Source organism: Phaethon aethereus (assembly GCF_964289735.1).
Source record: "Phaethon aethereus genome assembly, chromosome: 3".
In the NCBI taxonomy this organism is placed as follows: Eukaryota; Metazoa; Chordata; class Aves; order Phaethontiformes; family Phaethontidae; genus Phaethon; species Phaethon aethereus.
This window is the reverse complement of record NC_138576.1, coordinates 47,016,873-47,029,918: the sequence shown is the minus strand read 5'-3', so window position 1 is coordinate 47,029,918 and position 13,046 is coordinate 47,016,873. Positions and strand designations below refer to the sequence as shown.

General features: G+C 43.3%; 1 protein-coding gene across 1 annotated transcript; it reads left to right on the top strand.

The window, feature by feature from the left end:
• Positions 1-3,517: 3,517 nt before the first annotated feature.
• Positions 3,518-9,786, top strand: COQ3 (coenzyme Q3, methyltransferase; the record flags this gene model as incomplete). The annotated part of the gene is made up of 7 exons (XM_081998517.1): positions 3,518-3,635; positions 4,081-4,204; positions 4,581-4,733; positions 4,903-5,002; positions 6,600-6,842; positions 8,013-8,172; positions 9,590-9,786. The coding sequence occupies 7 exons, from the start codon at positions 3,518-3,520 to the stop codon at positions 9,784-9,786; spliced, it is 1,095 nt and encodes a 364-aa protein (XP_081854643.1).
• Positions 9,787-13,046: the final 3,260 nt, after the last annotated feature.

Below are 13,046 nucleotides of genomic sequence, written 5' to 3'. Positions count from 1 at the left end.
CAAATGCACTTATATGGGTAGTGACTGTATGCCAATAAAAAGAGCATACGATCTCTGTATTTAACCGTTTCAGAAATCTTACTGAACAGCATACTCAGCACACCAGTAATTAAAAATACATTGGTACTATGTCAGCTTCACACACATTAGAATTCTTTGTGTTTTAGCAACTCCCTTATGAATGTTTTTCAATGGTAAAGGCTAAAATAACATCCAGTCTTTAATTCCATACATCTGAAGTGATCTTAACTTAAAACATGTGCAAATATATAAAAAAATGGGAATGTATCATTTTGGAACAGTCTGAATTGGGGTGTTGCTCTAATCTTTCACATTTTAAAATAAACACTGCAAAAATATTTCAGTGCACTGCAGGAGAGCAAGACATACAATTTTGAATGTCATGTGGCAAGATGACACTTGGAGGCAGTTCCTTTGAAAATTTTTTTTAACAAATAAGGGATGGTGTAGAATCAAGTGAAAAATGGTTTCCATGCAAATTGTTTTGAAGATAAATACAACAAAACCAAGGTGAGTATGTACCCCAAGGTATCTGTTACATTGTCTGAGAACAGGAACCATCTGTGGCCACAGATAGGCCAAAAAGGAGGAGTTGGGTAAAATATTCTAACTTCAAAGACTGAGCAACTGCACACTTCTTGAAATACTTTTTTCCAAATCAGTTACTATGCTGTATCTGTTGCTAATTGTCTTTGAGGCCCTGTGGTGTGGGAGAGGTTAGAGTCTAGGCTGCTGCTTTTAACTGCCGTTACCTTAAGGTCTGTGTTTTGAAAAATGGAATAGCTACCTCTAGTTTAAAACCACCTTACCCTGTTAAGTAAAATACTTGCCACTGTGCATGTATTTAATTGCTTGTTACTAAATTTTTTAAAATCACAAATACAAAAGCAATGGCAACATAAGGGTTGGCTTGCTCTCCAGAATTTGCATTTGCTTTGCTAAATAAATGGAAAGTAATAATTTGCATAAGTAATATACAGAAGCACACTTTGAAGGAAGGCTTGTCTTAAGGAGACTCTGTGTCTTAGTATAAAGGATTTCTCTGAGCTCTACTTTTTCAGTAACTGACATGTTATTAGTGACTCATAAGTCCACTGCACTGTGAGCTTTGCCAGATGGAAAGGAGAAGTAAATATTGCTTCTTTGAGACCTTTCAGTAGTCCTTATTTAGCGAAAAAAAGCCAAACTTTTACTACTAGATGAATTACACTATTTTTACAGGAGACCTGTAAATGGGCAAATCTCAAGCAGTGAGGGCTCTAGCACCGAGCAAGGTTAGTTAATAAAATAGACTGGCATTAAAGAGAGGGAAGAGCGAGTCAAAGCATGACTGGTTATCCCACTCCAAACCTCCTGCTGCTTGGAGGGTGCTTCTGCCGCTGGCATTGCACAGGCCATGCCTCTCGCCTGCGGATGCTGGCGTCCGCATGGCCAGGCAGGGAACCCGGATGCTGCGACCACCTGCCCGGAGAGCACAGGAGTGCTGCCCACTGCTGCTTTCGTGGCTTACCTCTGCCTTGCTCCACACCGCTCCCTTCCAGCCAGCTTTGGCTTTCATGGGACTTTCTCACGAGACCTGCAGCTCGGTCTGTGTCAGAAAACATTTCTTTTTAAAAACTGGCTTAATTCTTTACTATTTAAGTGTGTTAAACTAGCTCACCATGGGGATCTAAAAATGCTGAAGCCCACCAAGGGGAAAGAGGAGGGGAAGAAGAGCTCCCTGAGTCTGTCAGCTCTGAACTGCCAGGGCTGCTCGCAGCGGCATGTGAATTCGAACCCCTGAAGTCCCTGGGCAGTAGTGCCTGGGCGAGGCTGCGGGGAAGGCAGCCTTGTCCTTCCAGGTCTGCAGCCTGGACTTTGCCTGCAAACCGTGACACAGCAGCCTCTGCGACAGGCAGCAGCAAACTGGCGTGGATGGTTCCCAAGAGGAAGCTTCGCGCAGGAATTTGTCTGGAGCTCGGCCATCCTGGGGGGCCGCGAACGCCCTGCCCCGTGCCACCGATGTGTACCCAGCAGGCTGCTGGGTATCGCTGCTCTCCCAGAAGTGAGGAGTCTTGTCACTTGGGCCCTCATTACTTGATAATAAAAGAGACTGAAAGCTGGTAGCTAATCGCTGTGTCCTCCCAACAAGCCTCTGCGGAAGGAAGGAGCGTTTTCTTGTTCCAGGACACTCAAGGATCAGTAAGGGGGCATAAATTTAAATAAAAACACGTCTTAACTTTCAGCGGAGCTTCCAGGTGAAGCCACGGCGACGTGTGCCACGACGCACGCCTCTCCCTGTGGGGAGAGGACGGGTTGGCATGGAGCGCAGGCCGAAGGGACGCCAAGCCCGCCATATCGGCCGCATGACAGTGCCAGACGCAGCAGGACCTGCAGCGCTGCGCCATTGTGAAGGGAGAAGTAAACAAAGCAGCTTTTCTTGCTTCTGGTACCACATCTTCTTCAGCTGGAATCTTCGGTTTTAGAAAACAAGCTTGAGTAAGTGCTTGCAATGGCGAGTCCAGCGTTTTGTCTTGCTTCCCTTACCTTTTATAAAATAAACGTTCATAAAATTTTAATAACAAATATTATAAAGATCTATAAATAGATGTAATAAAACATTCTAAACGGCGGCGCGGCCCAAGGGCGGCGGTAGCAGAGCCGCACCACCGCCGGGCTGCGGGGCCGTTGCCGGGGTCTGAGGGCCGGGCCCCAGCGCCGGTCGGAACCAACCTTCCCGGCGCCCGCCCCGCCAGGCAGCCGGCACCGTGTGGCCGCCGCACGCCTGGCGCTGGGAGCTGGGCGGGGCGAGCGTGGCGTTTCGGCGGCGGTCGCGACTATGTGGGGCAGTCGCGGCGCGGCCTGGGCTCTCACTCGCGTCCTCGGGTGCCGGCCGCGCTGCGGGGAACTGCGGGCGGTGAGCGGGCGGAGAGGCAGGAGGGAGGGAGGGAGCGCCCCGGCGCGGAGGGAGCCTCCCGCAGCCGCGGGCGGCTGGGCCTGGCCGGCCCGCGTCACCCCTCCGCGGCTGAGGTGGCCTAATGGGGTGTCGCTTCACCAGCCCCCTCACGGACTCCCCGCCGGCCGGTCTCTGCCCTCTCCGCCCCCGGCCCGGCGGGCGCCTGGCAGCCTTGGCGTGAGCGGCCTGGCCAGCGGCGGTCTGCTGGGCTACAGCACTGCCGCGCTTCTCCCACAGCAGGGGGTCGAGAGCGTGCGGCTGCACGCACCGGCCTTTCTCGCCCGGTTGCAGCGCCTTCCTGCTCGCGGCCGTGCTGCTAACGCTGCGCTGCGAGCCGGCCTAAGCGCCGAGCCGGCCTAGCGCCAGCCCGTCAGGCCCTGGTGGGCGCTCCGCACGTCCGACAGAGCTCTCCCAAGGGAGACGTCTTTCCCCCTTGCCACCACCTTTGGCCGCCGTGCAGCCCGTCAGCGTGACTGTATTCATTCCCGGAGGTATCTGTAGATCTCTGCATCGCTCACTGCGGCCTAAAGTCATCTTCGGGAGGCCGTTGCTCTGGGGGCAATGAGGTATTGCTGTGGTTTGGGGATTGTTACGCCTGGCAGAGCCGAGCCGTGCGTTGGCAAAGCAGGCGTGGAGAGCAATTTTAAGGTGGTGTCCTTGGCTTCTCTCTGCGCTGTCTGTGAGGCGTTCTCACTTACGTTTCCTTACCAGTTCACGGGGTACAAAATGAGTGTGCAGACCTATATTTCTTAGTCCAATATGCAATGAAACAGTAATTGGAGCCCTGTGTTGGTAACTACAAGTGTGTGTGTGTATGCATAACTTGTGGTCAGAGTAAACATTTTGGTGAAATTCTCACTAACTGAAACATTTCAGCTGCATGAAAAGTTCCTTTTCATCAGGCTCTGAAAAATGGCATCGTGTATTTTGAGAAGTACTGGGATGGTAAACGCATATACTTTTTTATTTAATCCCCATGTACTCCCTAAGTACTGTAGTGAGCAGATGTGTAAAGATTTGCAGTTAGTATTCTTGTTCTAGAGCAGCATTGTTAAACTAGATTTTTTGCCTGTGAGCTCTCATAAAGCTAGTGTTTTCCATTCAGTTGCCTTTTACTTATGCAGATGACCATGATGATCTGTCTTTTCAGACAGGCCTGAGGGGTACCCTTCAGAACTACAACTGGAAAATGCAGCTGAAATCCAGTAGTACTCTGCCTGTCCCTCTGACTGAAGTAAAAAGCAGCATGTAAGTACTGTATCTAAAATAATCCTATGTGACAGGGACTATAATTTTCTATAACAATTTAATTTTACTTTGTGACAGTGTCACATTAAGTAATTTTTAAATCTCAGAAATATTTAAATGTTTGATGTGGCCTATTTTTGTTTTACTAGTTACTAAAAAGTTACGAGTGTGCAACCGTTTGTTTTGGAAGATATGGTATACAAACAGTGCATGAGATCTGTTTGTTTTGAATCAACTCTAACTAAAATCTCTAAAGGAACATGAGGCTTATCTTTTTTGTTCTTTTTCTGATCTTGCAGAACTCGTTTTTTTCCCATATTTCAGCTGACATGAAATATTGGTATTAGTTTTGTGACATTCAGCTTTCATTATTTAGGCTTACCACGAAGAGACTTTTCAGCACTTCACACTCATCAGTGGATTCAAAGGAAATTAAAAAATTTCAGCTCCTTGCACATAAGTGGTGGGATGAAGAAGGAGAATATTCAGCCCTTCATTCTATGAATGATATTAGAGTGCCATTTATTAGGTATGGTTTTGAAGACAGATTTTTTTTTTTTTAACGTGTACTATTTCTGCATAAGCTCAGAAAACATTGTAAAAGAAAAACAATTACAGTACTTAAGATCATATTGCATCTACTAAACCACCTGTGTGTTTGCCCTTAATTACATCCCTTTTCCTGTCTCTTTCAACAGAGATACTCTGTTGAACATGAGGAGTAATTATCATCTGGGAAACCCACTTTCTGGAGTAAAGATCCTTGATGTTGGCTGTGGTGGTGGACTGCTAAGTGAGGTAAGAAACAGTGTGCTCCCATTTCTTTCGTTAAAAAGCATACAAAGTTTTTGAATTGTTTTACTATTACACTGTTTAATTTCTAATCCTCCGAGGAGGAGCTATTGTATGATGTATTAGTCACTGAATGTGTTGGAGTGCAGTGCATTCTACAAACCCCATAGAATATTTGGTTAGCATAGTGGTGGTGGTTTACGGAAAAGGAGGGAATTGGTAATGAGAAATTCTAAAATCCTGGGGTTCATCAGAAAAATAAGATTTCAAACACTGTAAAGAACAGGAGAGGGGAAGAATGATTTAGAAGTCTTCTAGTATTCTTCTGGGCAGTCACAGTATAACAACTACAACTTTTTGCCTTTTTTTTTTCTTTTTTTTTTTTTTTTTCTTTTAGAGCCTAGGCAAGAATACTTTAATCGTGACAATTCCTGTTACCAAAAAGTATTTTCTATTATGAACTTGTTCTTAGACGTTCATTTATTTGAATTGCCCACCTTCAGCTTTTTATATTGGGGGTGGGGACTTTCACCTTTGGTTTAATCTCTTAGGAAAATCATGGAATAATGTGAAACACCTGAGACATACTTGTCTGTCAGGAGATGTGCTCCTGGTACAGGGGCTGATGTTACAGCTGGTTCCCGAGAAGTCTGCGCAAACTTGGGACTCAGAAGTAACTGTTTGAGGTGGAACACTTCAGCCGCACAGGCTCTGAACAGTGCTATATCCTATCAATAGACTAGGGATGGTTTGTGAATTTAGGATTACAGATCTGGCTGAGTTACTCTGGGAACTTCATCAGCACCTGAAACAAGGTGTTACAAAGGGACCTGAATCTCTCCCTGTATTTACTTTTTTTTTTTGTACTTTCCTTTTATTCTGAGCAAAATCTTGTAGTCTTGTGAGAGCCAGCTCTCCAATGAGGCTGGCAAAACTGGTGTGCTGCATCAGCTCCTTAGGCTAAACAACCAGTGAATTTAATGTTGGATAACATACATGTGGTCATGTTCTGCATCCTGTTTCAGTTTCAAAAGAGGTAATTGCTGAGGTGTTAACCTAGGAGTAAGAAGACACTGGAGAGACTTGAGTGACAGCCAAGCCTGATGCTATCCTAGTAAACATCAGTGTTTAGTTCTCTACAGTGAGAAAGTCACAAGAGATAATGGTGTATTAAATAACCATTAAAAAGATAGGTGGATTTACCATTACAGGTGGATGTTGAAGAAAGTAATGACAGTAATTAAATACAGCATTGTTTTCCCCCCTTTCTTTTTCCTCTGTTGGAGGGTTATAGTGGAGGAAATCTTTATTTGGTGTAACAAAATGGATTCAAAACAATTTATTCTAAAAGACCATTTAAATGTGTACATTGCAGTATATAATTTTCTAAGAAAATTAACACCACATCCCCCAAATCTAAGGACTTTCTTGCTTTAATAAACAATTAAAATAAAACTGCTGGATCAGAGCTCATAATTTACTGGTTTTTGTCTTATGCTCTGGTAGATGTTTTCTGTATCATGTATGTACATTGCAAAGTTGCACAAACCTTTTTAAGTAAATTGTTTGCATGCTGAGAACAAATTATACTCTGTATTATTAGCCTCTAGGTAGACTGGGAGCTTCAGTTACTGGAATTGATCCACTGGAGGACAACATTAGAACAGCAGATCAGCACAAGTCATTTGATCCAGTCCTGGCCAAGAGAATACAGTACAAGGCCAGTTCACTGGAGGAGATTGTGGAAGAGTCTATGGAAACCTTTGATGTAATTGTAGCTTCTGAAGTAGTGGAGCATGTGGCTGACCTTGAAATGTTCATCAAGTGTTGCTCTCAGGTGTTAAAGGTAAGAGAGTTTTTGCTTTCATTATTGGGAATATTTATTCTTTTTTATTAATAAGGCTTTCATTTGAAGGCACGTGAAAACATCTAAATCTGCATTTGTTCTTCCACCTTGAAGTGCCTAGGATCTGAATCACTCCAGAGGTGCCTTCCATTCTCCTCCGTGATGCAAGTACATCTTCCCAGGTTCAGTAACTAAAGAGGAAATTTATTTCCCCAGCTCTGCCTTAGAAAAGTGTTAATGGCATCATGTGGCATTGCAGTGTTGCTTTGCATCGAGCCCTTAAGAAACCTGGTTGCATCTGATGTCACCTAGTGAGACAAAACATGGCAGTGCGGCTATTGATGGATGGCTGTGGCTCACACTGCATTGAAACTGACTGTAATGATGTTTCTGATTGACAAGATTCTATTCCAGCTCTAGCATTACATCAGATGTACTCCTGGATTGCTTTTAAAGGGTCATAATTATGCTTGGAGATAATCAGGAGTTGTTTTATTCCTCTTGATATTATTTCATTTGTAAAGAAGGCTGGTAGGCCCAGTACACAAGTAGCAGCTTTCCTTTAATCTCTTGATTTATCTTTCTGGTCATCAGAAGGAATATAGATTATTTGAACACAACACTTAACTCATTTTCAAGCCTGCTGGGGACATAGAAATTATCCTTTATTTCTACCAAATGGTCTCTTTAAGTACTTAGAATTAATTTCTGGCTTTGTTTATTGACTCTGTAATTGTTAAAAGAAGCGTGGCATTCAGCAGTCTTAAAAGTTAGGCAGTATTGCACATTTTACTTTGGTTTTAATTTTAAAAACTGTTTCTTTTCATGATAGGTATTGTATATACCTTAGTACCTTTTATTTATCTATTTCCTGGGTAATGTTATAAGTTACTTTGTTAGATGTTTTGGGGGCAAGGAAATGGTTATCAGACCATCCAAGACTTTGATTATGTTGACTCTTTGAGGACTACTGAGTCATTCTGTTATAACATTATATTCCTTATTGAATTTAAATGGTGTACTTGTAAATACCTAGCCTGGATGAACTTAGTTCTTATTCTTGCAGCATGTAGACTTGTAGATAGACAAATTATGTGTTTTAACGCAATTAAATTTACAGTGTTAAAAAACCCAAATTCTTCTAATTGAACATTTTAATCTTTTAATTAGCCTGAAGGTTCTTTATTCATTACCACGATCAATAAAACGCAGTTGTCCTATGTCCTGGGAATTGTGGTTGCAGAAAAAATAATAGGTGTTGTACCAGAAGGAACACACGAGTGGGAGAAGTTTGTTCCGCCCGAAGAGCTGGAGCATCTCCTGGAATCATGTAAGTTCCAGGGCAGGTGATGGGAATGCAGAGAGATAGCCAAATGCTCCCTGTAGAAATGGCGAGAGGATAAGATAGGTGGGGTGAACGCTAGCAACAATACACAGCTTTTCCTGTGTGAGCTACCAGTCATATATTATGAGTATAATTTTTGGTTTAAAGATGCTACTGCTTACTGGATTTTGCATTAAATAAGTAAAGTGGAGTCCTAAGAATGCATAGATTACTCAAACAAAATCACTATTACAGCTGCCCTCCATTTGATAGCCTAAATGAAAATTCCAAGGTTTTCTGCCCTGGTCTGGTGACAGAATGTATGCTCTGAAATGGTTCATATGCCCTAAGTCAGGTTTGAGAAAACAACGGTATAGGCATTCCAGAGCTGTGCTGCTGCCACTGCATTGTTTGTCATCTTCCCCTTGGGAGAAGATGTTTTTATTTTTGGTTGCTTCTTTATTCATATTATGTTGCTGAAAGATTTCTTCACAAATGTGAAGATGAAACCTACCACAAATTCATTAGACAGTTCTTGAGAAACTGTATGATGCTGACTTGAAGAAATAATTAAATTGCCCTAGTTTGTTTGCTTTTAAAATGGACAAAGCACTGGGCTGGGAAGAGTTCTGTCCATTGCCCTCCTTCCCTGCAGATGTTTTAAAAACCCTCACACTGAATATTCCACTTTGCTTTAGTTCACTGTAAAGAAGTGGAAGTACAAGTTGAGCTATTCTCTTGGCAAGGTCTTCTCCTGGCACTTTGCAGTGATGCTGTAAGGAATGTGACTAATACTTGCTCACATGCTGATGGTTCTTTCCATTCTGTCATCAAAAGGAGAGGCGGTTGCAGTGGAGTGATTTGTTTTGATAGGGTGTTTGTGCCTTCCCTCATGTATCCTGCTGGGACACAGCCATGCGGTGAACTGAGAGCTGCTCAGCAGGGAGTGCTAAATCACTCCTTACTCGCACTGAGTCCTTGATGGCATTCTTCTCCCTCATATTTTCCATTGCTAATGGAAATCTGCAGAATCCTTCCAAAGACATGCTCAGATTTTGATTTTGAAAGTGTGTGATGTCAGTCTGAAGAATGTCTCCGCCCATAGAAAATGTTACCGGTTACCCAAATGTGGTGTGGTGAAGTTGGCGTTTCTAGCATGCCACTTCACAGTGGCTCATAGCGTACTAACGATGCGTGGCCTGGCACAGAGCTACTGCCAATACCATCACCCACTGTCACCAGTGACACCTGTTGCCATTGCTTGTGGTGGTGGCCAATGAAGGCCAGCTTGTGAAGCGCTGCTCCCCAGCTTGGAGGAAGAAGCATGTTTCAGACTTGCTGTTCTAAAGGGTTTGATGTCACAGTGACTTATGATATTTAAGAACGTCAGTTGCTTTATGGCTTGTCTTTTTTTCTTTTCTAGATGGCTTTTCAGTCAAGACTGTGAACGGGATGTTGTATAATCCCCTCTCGGGGTCGTGGAGCTGGATGGAAAGCACGAGCATTAACTATGCAATGCACGCTGTGAAGTGTGGGGCTCAGGGACAGCCAAGCCCAACAGATGTTCTGTCAGAGATGGCAAGTGAGCAGCGCTCAGCCACAGCTGGCACTACCATGTGACTGTCTGAGATGGGTGATGGACTGCCACCAGCAACAGAAAAGAAGGTTTTACCCAGATGGACATAATAAAACCTGTTTTAACAACAAGCTCGCTGTTTGCATTAATAATGCTTATGCTATTTTTGGCCAAATATTTTAGGGCAGTCTCAGGGAAAAAAAAAAGGTGCCCATTATCGCAGTAATCATTGAAGAAATGAGCAAAGCTTTTAAAGAGTAAGAATTTTTATAATAAAGTAGATTCAAATTGTTGGACGGGGAATGCAAATTAATCTGTCAGTAGCTTGGAGGAAGCTCTTATATGTGATGGCATTTTCAGTCCTACTAGGAAAACTCAGATCTCTAATAGGTTAAATGTAGAATGAGTTTAAAAACACAATAGTGTATGATAAATAAAATGCCTTAGATATTTAAGTTACTGAATTGAGTCAGTTAAAATAGACGAAACACTTAAAAACCACAAACACTTGTTTGTATATTATGCCTTCTCCCTGAGGTGGGGGCCGGGGAAAGAGCAGCAAACCTTTTCTGTCAGGTCATGCTATCTCTACAGTTGATGTCAGCTAACTGTAGTGATGGAATAAGAGTCTCCTAGAGCAGAGTGCCTCAGCTGTCAGAAGTCTCTTCACCATAAAGGTACCTGTATCTGTGCCTATTACTTCAACTTTCTCCCTCTACACAAATAAAGGGATGTAATGTTGCAGGTAAAATTTTACTAAGCAGCTGGAGCTTTATGCTAGAAAAATGAAGCATTAGCAGTTTGTCTTAGAGTTGAAGTGCCGTACCTACTCAGTCTTAAAAGTCCTAGAGCCAGGTTAAGGAAAATTTGATCTGCAATGAAATAGGACTTTATAAATAAAATGTCTTGTATGTGTCCATGGCTGTATCTCTTCTCTTCCTCTCAACTTGTATACAGATACAGAGGTGGGCTGGTTGTGTTATTCTAACTTACCATTTGTAGGGATGAAAATGAAACTCGGTGGTGGTAGTTGGTTGGTTTGGGATTTTTATTGTTGTTACTTGTGCATTTCTGCTGCTGTAGAGGTTTAGTGGGCTAAATTACTGCTTTGCACATTTGCATTCTTACTGCTTTGCACATTTGCATTCTTACTGCTTTGCTGCATCTGCATGATGCCTTAGAATCCAAGTTTCATGATGGTGCTGATGATAGATGGAAGAATATAGTTAATTTATAATGGAAACAATAGTAATTCATAGGTATTTACACAGAAAAGGATTATCTAGTGTGATCATTTCCATGACAGTATAATATTTATAATATCTGTTTGGACTATAGTTTGGGTTTGGGAAGAAGATTCATCTTCATGTAAAGAGTTCAGTGATGTGTTGATAGGTAACTTGTTCCAAAAGTTCAACAATTGAAGTGGTCTAACCTCATATCCCAGCCAGTGATGTCTTAACATCTTCATTTTTTTAGGTGAAGGACCTCTCTGCTACCAGCTGTCTCTGTCGAGTAAATGTAGGTGGTGTAGTTTTAAGTCAAGTCACCCGTTAATTTTCTCTTACATAAATAGACTGAGATTATCTCTACAGCTGTTACCGCTGCAGTGTGAGTTTCTGAGTTCTTTTCTGAAGCATGGCAGTGGCAATGGATGCAGCATTTCAGTAACAGTCTCACTAATGCTGTCTGCAGGAGGAACGCTGCCATTCTGCTTCTGCCTGACGTTCTTTTGCATGGGAGTCTCTGCTCAGTTGGTCTTGGATGCAAAGCAATGCGTAGCGTTCAGGAGGGGAGTGACACTGGGAAAATGTGGAGTCAGAGCAGATAACCTGCAGTCTTTGTTCCTAACAGTGTGTTTAGGCATGTGAGTGAGTTCTCCTAGTGTCAGCAACGAAGCCCCACGCAGCCACTCGCTTACTCCCCCTCAGATGGGGGAGAGAATCAGAAGGGTAAAAAGGAGAAAACTCATGGGTTGAGATAAAGACAGTTTAATAGGGAGAGCAAAAGCTGCACATGCCAAGTAAAGCAAAACAAGGAATTCACCACTTCCCATCGGCAGGCAGGTGTTCAGCCATCTCCAGGAAGGCAGGGCTCCATCACATGTAATGATTACTGGGGAAGACAAATGCCGTAACTTTGAACATCCCCCCCCTTCCTTCTTGTTCCCCCAGCTCGATATGTTGAGCATGATGTCATATGGTATGGGATATTTCTTTGGTCAGTTGGGGTCAGCTGTCCTGGCTGCATCCCCTCCCAAGTTCTTGTGCACTCCCAGCCTGGTGCTGGTGGGGTGGTGTGAGAAGCAGAAAAGGCTCAGTGTAAGCACTGCTCAGCAGTAACGTAAACATCCTTGTGTTATCAACACCGTTTTCATCACAAATCCAAAACATAGCCCCATATGAGCTGCTATGAAGAAAATTAACTCTTCACAGCGAAAACAAGCACACCTAGCCAAGTAAGCAACTTCTAAGCTATTAACAGCTGTATGACTGTTTCAAATTTTACCAACAGTGAATTGAAAGAAACTATCTGAAAAGCACTGAAACCTGGACAGATTCCTGGGGTAGCCCACTAGAAACATCTACCAAGGGGGACAGTCCCCCTTTCATGTCAGATGAAAAAAAATAGGCAGATAAAACTGGGATGGAACAGCTGATTTTTGTTTGCTTTAAAAGTCCTAGATCCAGATGTTTGTGTCACTATCCTGGCTTTCACATCCTTTCCTTTTTTTCCCACTTGCTTGTACTTTTTCTTTAAACTGTGAGCCTCCTGGGGTAGGAACTGGGTTTTTTTCACTGTTACTTCTGTTGCACTTAGCACAGAAAGCCTTTGATGCTGCTTGGGTTCTCTGCCCAGGCTCACAAAAGGGCTCATGTACCTAATTAACAATGGCTAGCATTTAGGCAATAAGACCATGGATCTAATTGTGTGTGGATGCCTCTGGTTTTGACAAAAACCTTATCGCAGGCATCTGGCCGTCTGCAGTTACATGTGTGTAGGAGCCCTGTCAGTCTGGGGAAGTTGAGTGGGCGGTGGGGCAAAGGAGTGGGAACTGCTTGAACAGGTCCCTGTACCCGTGGCCTGTCTCCAGATGTCCCCGTGTGCTCCATCCTCAGTCTCTAGCCCTCAGTTTTCCTCTCCTGTGGAGTATCCTAACTATTCTGGCTGTATTTCACCCCTCTGGTTAAAACAACCTCTTTTTAGGCTAGAAAGTAAATGATTGCACTAGACATAATTTGAGTGAGAGAAGAAACATGGCAAGAATATCCTACCCCTCACTTTTTAGCTGGTGTTTTTGGGT